General features: G+C 44.7%; 1 protein-coding gene across 3 annotated transcripts in view; it reads right to left on the bottom strand.

Moving 5' to 3' along the window:
- Positions 1-1,512: 1,512 nt before the first annotated feature.
- Positions 1,513-11,113, bottom strand: part of LOC107397025 (arf-GAP with Rho-GAP domain, ANK repeat and PH domain-containing protein 1) — a 75,350-nt gene continuing 65,749 nt past the window's right edge. For all 3 annotated transcript variants that reach the window (XM_054731015.2, XM_070555446.1, XM_054731014.2), the window contains 3 exons: positions 3,549-3,654; positions 3,323-3,464; positions 1,513-1,704 (listed from right to left, as the gene is read on the bottom strand). In XM_054731015.2, the coding sequence (XP_054586990.2) occupies positions 1,642-1,704; positions 3,323-3,464; positions 3,549-3,654 (311 nt within the window). In that variant the 3' untranslated portion in view covers positions 1,513-1,641. The remainder of the gene's footprint in view (positions 1,705-3,322; positions 3,465-3,548; positions 3,655-11,113) is intronic.

The raw sequence follows: 11,113 nt of genomic DNA, 5'->3' as shown, positions 1-11,113 counted from the left end.
CCCCCAAGAGCCCGTCGTCACCTCCTCGGCCACAGACGCAGGCCCCCAGGAGCCCGTCGTCGCCTCCTCGGCCACAGACGCAGGCCCCCCAAGAGCCCGTCGTCGCCTCCTCGGCCACAGACGCAGGGCCCCAAGAGCCCGTCGTCGCCTCCTCGGCCACAGACGCAGGCCCCCAGGAGCCCGTCGTCGCCTCCTCGGCCACAGACGCAGGCCCCCCAAGAGCCCGTCGTCGCCTCCTCGGCCACAGACGCAGGCCCCCAGGAGCCCGTCGTCGCCTCCTCGGCCACAGACGCAGGCCCCCAGGAGCCCGTCGTCGCCTCCTCGGCCACAGACGCAGGCCCCCAGGAGCCCGTCGTCGCCTCCTCTGCCCCAGGCGCAGGCCCCCGGACTCTGCTGGTCCTTGCCTCCTGTTCATCGGGCCCTCGGTCCCTCTCGGCCCTCCCTCCGGGTCACCCGCCCCACTCTGTGTTCCTGTGGGCGTCTGGAATCCGCCCTTTTGGGTGGGTGGGGGAGGTAACTGTCACACATTGTCCTGTCTCCCCTTTTGGTTTGGTCCTGTGTCTGTTAATTGCTCCCACCTGCCTCTCGTTTCCCAATCACCCAAGCTCCCAGCCCTCCTGTATTTAAACCCCTTCGGTGTTGTGTCTCGTGTTGGATCATTGTTTCTATATCCTGCGTGCTTCATATTAAAGCCTTTAAAACCGCTCCTGCTTGTCTGCCTGCCTGCCTTTGCACCCGTGTTTGGATCCTTACCTCCGCTTCATTCACCGGCACGTTGTGACACAAAATTCCCCTCCATACCTTCAAAGCCATCCATAACCTCTCTCCTCCATATATCTCTGACCGACCTTATAAGTATTAACACCCCCTCCCGTTCTCTCAGATCTTCTTCCTCCATCCATCTTGCTGTTCCTTCTGCCCGTCTCACTACCAAGGGGAGCAGAGCTTTCAGCCGCTCTGCTCCCCTTCTCTGGAACTCACTCCCCCCAGACATCACGAACATCGACAGTTTCATCCTTTTCAAAACCAGACTCAAAACACACATGTTTAAATCTGCCTATGACCTCTGATTTTATTGAACTGTTTCTCTCTGTTTTTTTCTTCTTTGCGTTTTATTGTTGTTTTATTGCTGTTTTAATGTGTTTTCTGAATGTATTTTCTGTCAAGTGACCTTGGGTGTTCTGAAAGATGCTTTTAAATAAAATGTATTATTATTATTATTATTATAACACGACATCTTAAAAGAGAAAACACTTCCTCAGTTCGCCAGTTCCAGGAAGCTGTGCCAGTTCAGCCAAACTGTTCCAGCGGCATGAAGAACCATCCCTTTCTTTGATTTTGTATTTCAGAGCACTAGTAACTGGAGGATCAAGAGCTGGTGTCTCTCAGAATCAGACAAGGTTTGATGTCTTGTTCTGGTCAGGTCCACGTCTGGACCTTCGGTGTGACGTGATGGAATAGCATCAGAATGAAAACCTTCTCATAGTAAAAATGGGCCAGACCAGCAGGGAGCACCATCTAAACAAAACGTTTATTGATTTAGAGATTAGAACTTGGACCAGAACCAGAACCGATACCTAAAGAAACAGAAATAATTTGTTTTCATTAAACACAAACCAGTCCAGCATATCAATCAAAAGATCAGAGAATGGTGATTTGCTCCTCCTCGTCCTCCTGCTGCTTTCTGTGATCACTCTCTGGTGTCTGCAGACATGGGAAGAACCGGTAAACTACAAACACACACAACTGGTCTTCTAGTTCATGCATGTCAAACAGGCTGGCCTTTATAGTAAACACTCAGGGACCAATCACAGCTCACCAGTTCTAAACACATCTGGGACCACATGTTACAATGTGTGTCGTTAGGAATTTACAGGTGTGCTAGAGTTGTGTGTGTGTGTGTGTGTGTGTTACAAGTCTGTTAATTATGTCCATAAACAAGGTGTTTCAAGTGTGTTAACATTCTGCTGCAGGATCCTTTTGTTGTCCTCCCAGAGCCAACGCACACGTTAGGTCCATCTAGGTTAACGCTGCTGTGATTGAATGACTGGTTGTGTGTCTCACTGCGTTGGACTGGAGACCAGTCGTATCCCCAAGTGGACAGGGATGTGAGCTACACAGACGTTCCAGGTGTGGTAAAGATTGATCAACATTTAGAAACAGGTGTGCTACAGATATGGCTGATGTATGACATGTGTTGACCATTTAGAACAGGCGTCAATGATGGTCTACTTGATACAAGAATGTTAATAATGTACTTCAATTGTATTTTATGTATGTAAAAGATTTACTACAAGTATTTAACAGGTGTGTTCACTAGGGCTGTCGCGGTAACCGCAAAAATGAAATATCGCAATATGAAGAAACCCACCGCACTGCATCATGGGCCACCGCGGTTACTGAACGTGATTCAACTCAATGATGCATGTTGAGAAGGATGGCTGCACTGGTATCAAAACGAAACATTACTTAGCTCCTTTGGGAGCGCTTTGGTTTTCAGTACGTCAGCTGCTGCGCAGCCAGAGTCCTTGGCCGAGACAGAGCTGCCACCAGCGGCCCGAAGAGAGTTTGAGCTGAGCTGGAGCTCACTCGCTACCTGCAGGAGGAATGCACCCACCCTAAAGAAACCCCCCGACATGGTGAAGCAACAACCGGGAGAGATTCCCTTTGCTCGCCAGTCGCACGCAAGTACGTGTGCGTTAGTGCAACGAGCGCACCATCCGAGAGGGTTTTCAGTGTTGCTGGAAATGTTGCCACCCCTCTCAGATCCTCTCTCAAACCGTATGTGGTTAACATGCTGGTTTTCCTTGTGGGCAACAAGGACGCGACCGAGCTATAAATCACCATCATTCGTGTGTGTGAAAGTGAAAGTGAAATGATAGTGCCCCGCGCCCGGTACATGTAATTTTTTATGCTTGATTTTAAACAACTAAACAAAATGGGGACTTGTTTCTTATTTGTAAGATGCTGCAGCCAAATTTGCATTTAAAAGTTTAGCCTTCTCCTGAATTTTGTTGTTTTTAAGTTCAGTCGGACTCCGACTGTCGGAGAAACAAACGTTACTGCCATCTGTGTTGTTACTGCCCTTTGATCTGCATTCAGTAAAGTGTTATAAAAGAAGGCACGGCAATTCTTAACCTTTTTTAAATGTGTAAACATTATGTTTAGATAGTACTGCAATAAAAAAAGTGCTGTAATAATATTGCACACCGCAATATTAAGCCACCCTGAATCACCGCAGGGGGAATTCCTCAACCGCGACAGCCCTAGTGTTCAGCATGTGTTCCAGGTGCGTGCCAGGCATTGTGAAACAAACACTCACAAGAAAAAGCAGAGTGTGATGGATGATGAACTCTCTGGTGAGTCGGATCAGGTCTTGGGTCACAGCCTGAAACAGAGATGGAACCAGAACCACAGCCAGGTTCTGAGCTGACATCTTGTTCACCTGAGAGAAAACCTGAAGCCTGAAGAGCAGATGGAGCAACAGTTAACGGGTCGGCTGGCACGTGACAGTTACCGAAGTTTAAATGCTGTTTTGTGTTTATTACATGTAAAAATGTCCAAACAGAGCATTGAGTGTTGCCCTGTTGTCATCAGGAAGTTGCCGTAGTAACCGTCTGTATTCCTTAAACCGGCTGTGTTCTTCTGAAATCACTAAGAAAAAACTTGCGTTACATTGAATTCTCCTTTAGTACCATTGTAGTGCTATTATAGTACTGCTGTAGTACTGCTGTAGTACTATGCTCAAAATAAAAATGACGAGGTGCTTTACGAGAACAAAAATAAAAAATGATGAAGATGAGAAAAGTAAAAATTGAGATTAAAAATGTGAGGAAAAGGAAAGAGAAAATGAAGAAAGACGTAATCAGTGGATCCCGGGAAAGTCAGAGGGTGGTGATGGAGGTCCCACCAAAGCCTGAACAGGTGAGTTTAAAGGCCCAGTGTGTGAAATCCATCGAAATCAGGATGTAAAAATGCGACTCTTTAGCGCCATGCAGTTCAGAGAAAGTACTGCAGCTACGGTGGCTCACTCATGAGTTTGACTGTATTATCAGTTTCCAACCTGTGTAGCCTAACCCTCACAAAGCTTAAAACGAACTACTCGACCTCTTTAAAAAGTATTTATAATTATGACTGTTTATCAACCTACCAGTTCTGAAGGAAGCAAGCTAGTTCTGTTGAAGCTGTCACCATTCACCCACGGAGGAGGGGTGACGTCAGCCGGGAGGTCAGGTGTTGTGAGAAATTTTGTTCCCCTGAAATATTCTGTCCCCCCGTGTCGGGAGATCGCACTTCTGGCTATTTTCACAACATTTGTGATAAACTTTTACGGTAAAAGGATGTAATGTAAGGTAATAATGTTATGCTTGTGATTTTTATCTTTATTTCCTCCTAAAAACAATAAAATTTACAGTAAAAACATTCGTGTTCATTCTTTTGCAGCAAGCGTATTCATCATTTATGAAAGTTATGTAAAAAGATGTCATCTCATTCAGTTTAACCATATTTTATTGGAGGTAGTTTAGTCCTCATAATGGACTATAAGTTCTGTGGATTTTGAAATATTTGCTCCTGACTGCCTAAGGGAAACAGAATATTTCAGCGGAACACAATTTCCCATAACACCTGCGAAGATGCGAAGAGACCGCATCCATCCCTCTTTGGATGGAGCAGCTCTTCTTTCTAGGAATGTGGCCAATTTTATTAGTCCTCCATGACAACCCAGGGTCAAGACCAGGAAGCAGAGTCGTAGTTTAACCCACCACTCAGCAGCTTCTGTACTGTTACCCACCCACTACCCCATAGAGACAGTGTCCTGCCCACGGCCAAAATCACACAGAATAAATATCAGGCCTAATAAAGCAAATCATGGAAATCTCATAAATATTAGAACAAATTCAACTGAGCAGAAAACTAGAAAAATTAAATGTGGGTTATTGAACATTAGATCTATTTTTTCTAAGACTTTGTTAGTTAATGACTTGATTTGTGATAATCAGATCTCGTTGCTCTCTCACAGAATCCTGGCTGCAGCAAGAGGACGATGTTAGCTTAAATGAGTCGACTCCTTCTAATTATTTAAATCATCATATTGCTCGAAGAACAGGGCGAGGAGGAGGAGTAGCAACCATTTTTCATTCAGACTTATTAATCAGTCCCTTACAGATTAAAAGTTACAGTTCGTTTGAACATCTTATTCTTAGTTTTCCTAATCCAGATTGCAAAACTGTAAAACCACTCTTGTTTGTAGTTTTATATCGTCCACCAGGCCCTTACTCTGAGTTTTTGGATCAGATCTCGGATTTTTTATCTGATTTGGTGCTAAATACTGTTAAGGTCATTGTAGTGAGGGATTTTAACATTCATGTGGACATTTAAAATGATAGCCTCAATGTAGCCTTTGGTAATATCTTAGACTCAATTGGTTTTACCCAAAGAATACTTAGCTCCACCCACTTCTGCCAGCATAAATTGGACCTTGTGCTCACTTATGGCATAGAGTGTGAGGAAATAATATTTCCACATAATCCAGTCCTCTCGGACCACTTTCTTTTGACCTTTGAGTTTTTTATAACTGAGTTCTCGGGACATGAAAGTGAATTTCACTATGGTCGGTCTCTATCTGATAACTCTGTTGCATGTCAGAGGAATGCATCAGAAGGCAATATTTTTATTTCTAGCCCTTCACAAATTGATGGTCTAGTTCATGATGTTACTGCTTCTTTACGTGTGGCATTAGATGATGTTGCCCCTTCAAAAACGAAGGTAATTAGGGACAGGAAGTTGGCTCCCTGGTTTAATTTTCATTTACGAACTTTAAAACAAAACTCTAGGAAGTTGGAGAGAACATGGCGCTCTACACACCAGGAGGAATCCTACCTATCCTGGAAAATTAGTCTTGTGCTTTACAAAAATAAGCTCCAACAAGCTAGAACTGCCCATTTATCATCGCTAATTGAAAAGAATAGAAATAATCCTACATTTCTTTTCAGTACAGTTGCCAAACTTACACAGAATCATAGCTCTGAACAATCTACTCCCTTAGCCCTCAGCAGCAATGACTTTATGGGATTTTTCACAAGTAAAATTAATTCTATTAGAAACAAAATCATTATCATCCTCCCTAATGCGATTTCTTCTTCCTCAGTAAGTGAGGCAGCATCAGAGGTAACTGTAGAACCTCATCTGTGTTTGAACTGTTTTGATCCAGTTGAGCTTTCAGCGTTATCAAAGATAATAGCTTCATCTAAACCTTCAACTTGCATTTTGGATCCAATCCCAACCAAATTATTTAAAGATGCATTTCCTTTGGTTACTGCCCCCATTCTAGATATAATCAATCTATCCTTAGTAAATGGATGTGTACAACAGGATTTTAAGGTTGCTGTAATCAAACCTTTACTTAAAAAGCCTTCTCTGGATCCAGATGACCCAATGAATTATACACCAATATATAACCTTGCATTTTTATCCAAAGTCCTTGAGAAAATAGTGGCCATCCAAGTATGTGAGCATTTAAACACTAATGCTCTGTTTGAGGAATTTCAGTCTGGTTTTAGAGAGTATCACAGCACTGAAACTGCATTAGTGAAAGTTACAAATGATATTCTCATGGCCTCGGATAATAATCTTGTGTCTGTTCTAGTCTTGTTAGATCTCAGTGCTGCCTTTGACACAGTTGATCACAATGTTCTTTTAGAAAGGCTTGAACATGTTGTAGGGATCAAAGGAACAGTGCTAGGCTGGATAACTTTTTACTGTGTATATGCTCCCAATTGGTAAAATCATTAGACAGCATGGGATAAACTTCCACTGTTATGCTGACGATACTCATTTATATCTATCCATTAACCCTGATGAACCTAATTGGTTAGGTAGATTACAGGCTTGTCTTGAAGACATAAAAACTTGGATGACTCAAAACGTTTTGCTTTAAAATCAATACAAGACTGAAGTTCTCATCTTTGGACCTGAAATTCAGAAAAGGAAATTGCTTACTCAATCACCTGACCTGAGTGGCATTAAATTAGTCTCCAAGAACAAAGTAAGGAACCTTGGTGTTATCTTTGACCAGGACATGTCATTCAAATCCCACGTTAAACAGGTTTGTAGGATTTCCTTTTTCCACCGTCAGAACATTGCTAAGATTAGAAGCATCCTTTCCAGGAGTGATGTTGAAAAACTAGTTTAGGCATTTATTTCATCAAGACTGGATTACTGTAATTCATTACTCTCAGGAAGTCCACAGAATGTAGTTAAAAGTCTTCAGCTTGTCCAAAATGCTGCAGCTAGAGTTCTGATGAGAATTAAAAAGAGCGATCATATCTCTCCTGTCTTAGCTTCCCTACATTGGCTAACTGTTAAATTCAGAATAGATTTTAAGATCCTCCTTCTCACATATAAAGCTCTTTACAATAAAGCTCCATCATACATCAGTGACCTGATTGATCCATATGTTCCTAACTGAGCACTTTGCTCTCAGACTACAGGTTTACTGGTGGTTCCCAGAATATCTAAGATTAGGATGGGAGGCAGATCTTTTAGTTATCAGGCTCCTCTCCTGTGGAACCAGCTCCCAGCTTTAGTCCGTGAGGCAGACACCTTGTCTACTTTTAAGACTAGGCTTAAAACATTTTATTTGATAGGGCCTATGGGTAAAATCTGATGTTAGCCTAGATCTGGACAAGTGGGGGAGTCGAGGGAGGTGGAGTGTACAGTCGGTAAAGACGACTCTCCCTTGCCCTGCCTCCAACATGCCTCCATCTAAAAAGGCTAGGTTATCCAGAGTTATTTCTGTAGTTATGCTGCTATAGGCTTAGACTGCTGGAGGACATACTGACCACTTCCCACACTCGACTACTTTCTTCTACAATCTGCTCTTTAACTGTATCATTTCCTGCAATTTCACCTGTTAAATTTGTTTTTTCTCCAAGTGTTTTTCTCCCCAGAAGAAGCTACAATGATGTTCTGCTGAGCTGTGGTGGCCTCATGGAGGGGGCCATCGACTAGCACACTGCTGCTAACCACTTAAACATTCTCCCTCTCTTGATAATAACATTTACTTTCCTTGATGTTGGATGTGCTACTACTAGTTTACCCGTTTAATTATAGATTCACTAGGATAAATACAATAAAGTTTATCTCTCACCAAATAGAATATTTACTAAGAAATCCCATTGTAACCATAGACACACTACTTGGTGTGTATGTGTGTGTGTGTGTGTGTGTGTCTGCTCTGTCTTCTTGATCCCCAGTGAGTCGTGGCGGATGGCAGCTTCCACTGAGCCAGGATCCAGCCAGAATATGCTGCGTTCCTTATATAGGAAACTTTTCCAGACTGGCTTAATGAATTGACCTGTATTGGAATGTTTATTATGTAAAGTGCCTTGAGATGACGCTTGTCGTGATTTGGCACTGTATAAATAAACTTGAATCGAATTGAATTGAATCCGTTTCACGTGGATCTTGGTGCCTCGATGTAAACAAACTGGATGTTGCTACCAACTTAAATGGATATTGAGCGATCACTGGCTGATCGTTAGCCACGGCTGGTGAAGGAGTGTTGGTGAGCCGGGGAACATGCTGGAGATCAAGTAAACGATGCTGACTTATACACCAGCTAATCGTGGCTCACGACTGGTGTGGTGGAGTTCGGCACCAGGAGCTACCGAGCTACTAGTTAGCCATGGCTAGAGCAGGGGAGATGCTGTGCATGCTGTTTGTAAACTCCCACGGATTACCAGCAAAAGCAGACCGAAGTCTAAAGGTAACGTCTGAGAAGAAGCCCTCTGAGTCGGATGGTCTCTGTAACACGTGTAGAACTACATCTCTGTTAGTAAAGTGTTGTGGGGATAAAGTAAACAACACTGATTTAGCCACTGTCTAGCAGACGAGCGCTGGAGCGTGTTGGGCGAGACGGCAGGCTACAGGAAGAGCGGAGACTTGAGTAGAAGGACTTTGGAACGGACACGTTGGGACCGGATTGGGAGTTCTGGCACCGACACGTTGGGATCGGGTCGGGAGTTCTGGTACTGACACGTTGGGACCGGGTAGAGAGTTCTGGTACTGACACGTTGGGACCGGATTGGGAGTTCTGGCACTGACACGTTGGGACCGGGTAGAGAGTTCTGGTACTGACACGTTGGGATCGGGTCGGGAGTTCTGGTACTGACACGTTGGGACCGGGTAGAGAGTTCTGGTACTGACACGTTGGGACCGGATTGGGAGTTCTGGTACTGGCACGTTGGGACCGGATTGGGAGTTCTGTGCACTGACACGTTGGGACCGGGTAGAGAGTTCTGGTACTGACACGTTGGGATCGGGTCGGGAGTTCTGGTACTGACACGTTGGGACCGGGTAGAGAGTTCTGGTACTGACACGTTGGGACCGGATTGGGAGTTCTGGTACTGGCACGTTGGGACCGGATTGGGAGTTCTGTGCACTGACACGTTGGGACCGGGTAGAGAGTTCTGGTATTGACATGTTGGGACTGGATCGGGAGTTCTGGTACTGACACGTTGGGACCGGGTAGAGAGTTCTGGTACTGACACGTTGGGACCGGATCGGTAGTTCTTGTACTAGGAAAAGACGGATGACCAACTTGAGGAGAGTTTGGGAGTCAGAGACACTAATCGGAGGCTGGTGAACAGCTAATAGAGGGCGGGGGTCTGAACATATGCGGCTTCCTTGTGTTGGACATGATGATGAACTGCCAAATTTTATGTGTCGTTTTATTTAATTGTTTATTATTCAAACTAACAAGTAGAGCAACGGTGTAGCTATTCTTTTCTGTTTCTTAGTTGAATTAGCAGACTTCATGCTTCCAGGGCACACTGCTGCCCTCTGTTGGATCTTTCAGGTTACAGTCATAGTCCAAACGCATGGGCTGCATGGTGGCGCAGTGGTTAGCACTGTTGCCTCGCAGCACGAAGGTTGCAGGTTCGAAACTCGGCTGCGGCCTTTCTGCGTGGAGTTGCGTGTTCTCCCCATGCATGCGTGGGTTTCCTCCGGGTACTCCGGTTTCCCCCACAGATCACAACATGCCCTATAGGTTATAAACTGTAAGTCGCTTTGGATAAAAGCGTCTGCTAAAAAAGTAAACATAAACATAAACAAACGGTAACGTGGAGCTCGTATGTCCCTAAACAGCTACTGTATTTTAAGATGGCGGATGACCATGGAGCCTCAACCACAGTTTATATATTTAAAAATGTATAATTTCAAGTTGAGAGGGACATTTAGAATTGATGTTGGTGAGAAATATTAGTGAAAAAGGATACGTTTGTGAACTGGAAGCACAGACTTTATAGTAAACAGGTAAAAGATCACACACTGGGGCTTTAAAGAAGACCACTGAGTCCACTGGTCTCAGGCTCAGGGGGAGAGAGGTCCAGAGTCTGGGGGCCACAGCAGCAGATGATCTGCCACCTTTGACCTTTAGCCTGGTGCTGCACAACCAGTAGACTTTGGTCCCTGGACCTCAGGGACCTGCTGGGGGTGTAGGGACTAAGAAGATCACCAATGTAAGATGGTGCTTATCCATGTAAGGCCCTATAGACCAGAACCAGGATCTTGAAATGAACCCTGAAGTTGACTGGCAGCCAGTGAAGCTGGAGGAGAAGCGGGGTGATGTGGGTGTGTTTGGAGGACTTGGTCAGAAGCCGAGCACAGGCGTTCTGAACCACCTGTAGACGGTTCAGGGAGGTTCTGCTCAGACACGTGAAAAGAGAGTTACAGTAGTCTAAGCGTGAGGAGATGAAGGTGTGGAGAACTGTCTCAAGTTCAGAGCGGGACAGAATGGGACTCAGCTTAGTAATGTTCCTGAGATGGAAGAAGGAAGAGCGAACAAGAGAACTGACATGAGAATCCGGGACCAAGACATCAAGGTGAGGCTCCTTGGCATTGAGGGTCTCTGACAGGTGGTTTGATTGGCTCTGAAAGGCTAGCGGAATTTGCTGATCACGTGTTTTTCAAGACTATTGGCCAAATTTGATCGGTGGGGGATCAATCTGAACATCCCTAATCCCTACTCCCGTCATGGATTTGGTGTTACAAGATGATTATAGACTTAATTATAAAAGGCCTCCTCTGTCTGTGCTTCAAAACGCTCCAG

Source organism: Nothobranchius furzeri, chromosome 10 (assembly GCF_043380555.1).
Source record: "Nothobranchius furzeri strain GRZ-AD chromosome 10, NfurGRZ-RIMD1, whole genome shotgun sequence".
Taxonomy (NCBI): Eukaryota; Metazoa; Chordata; class Actinopteri; order Cyprinodontiformes; family Nothobranchiidae; genus Nothobranchius; species Nothobranchius furzeri.
The sequence above is the reverse complement of the archived record's forward strand: the minus strand, read 5'-3'. Positions and strand labels throughout refer to the sequence as shown.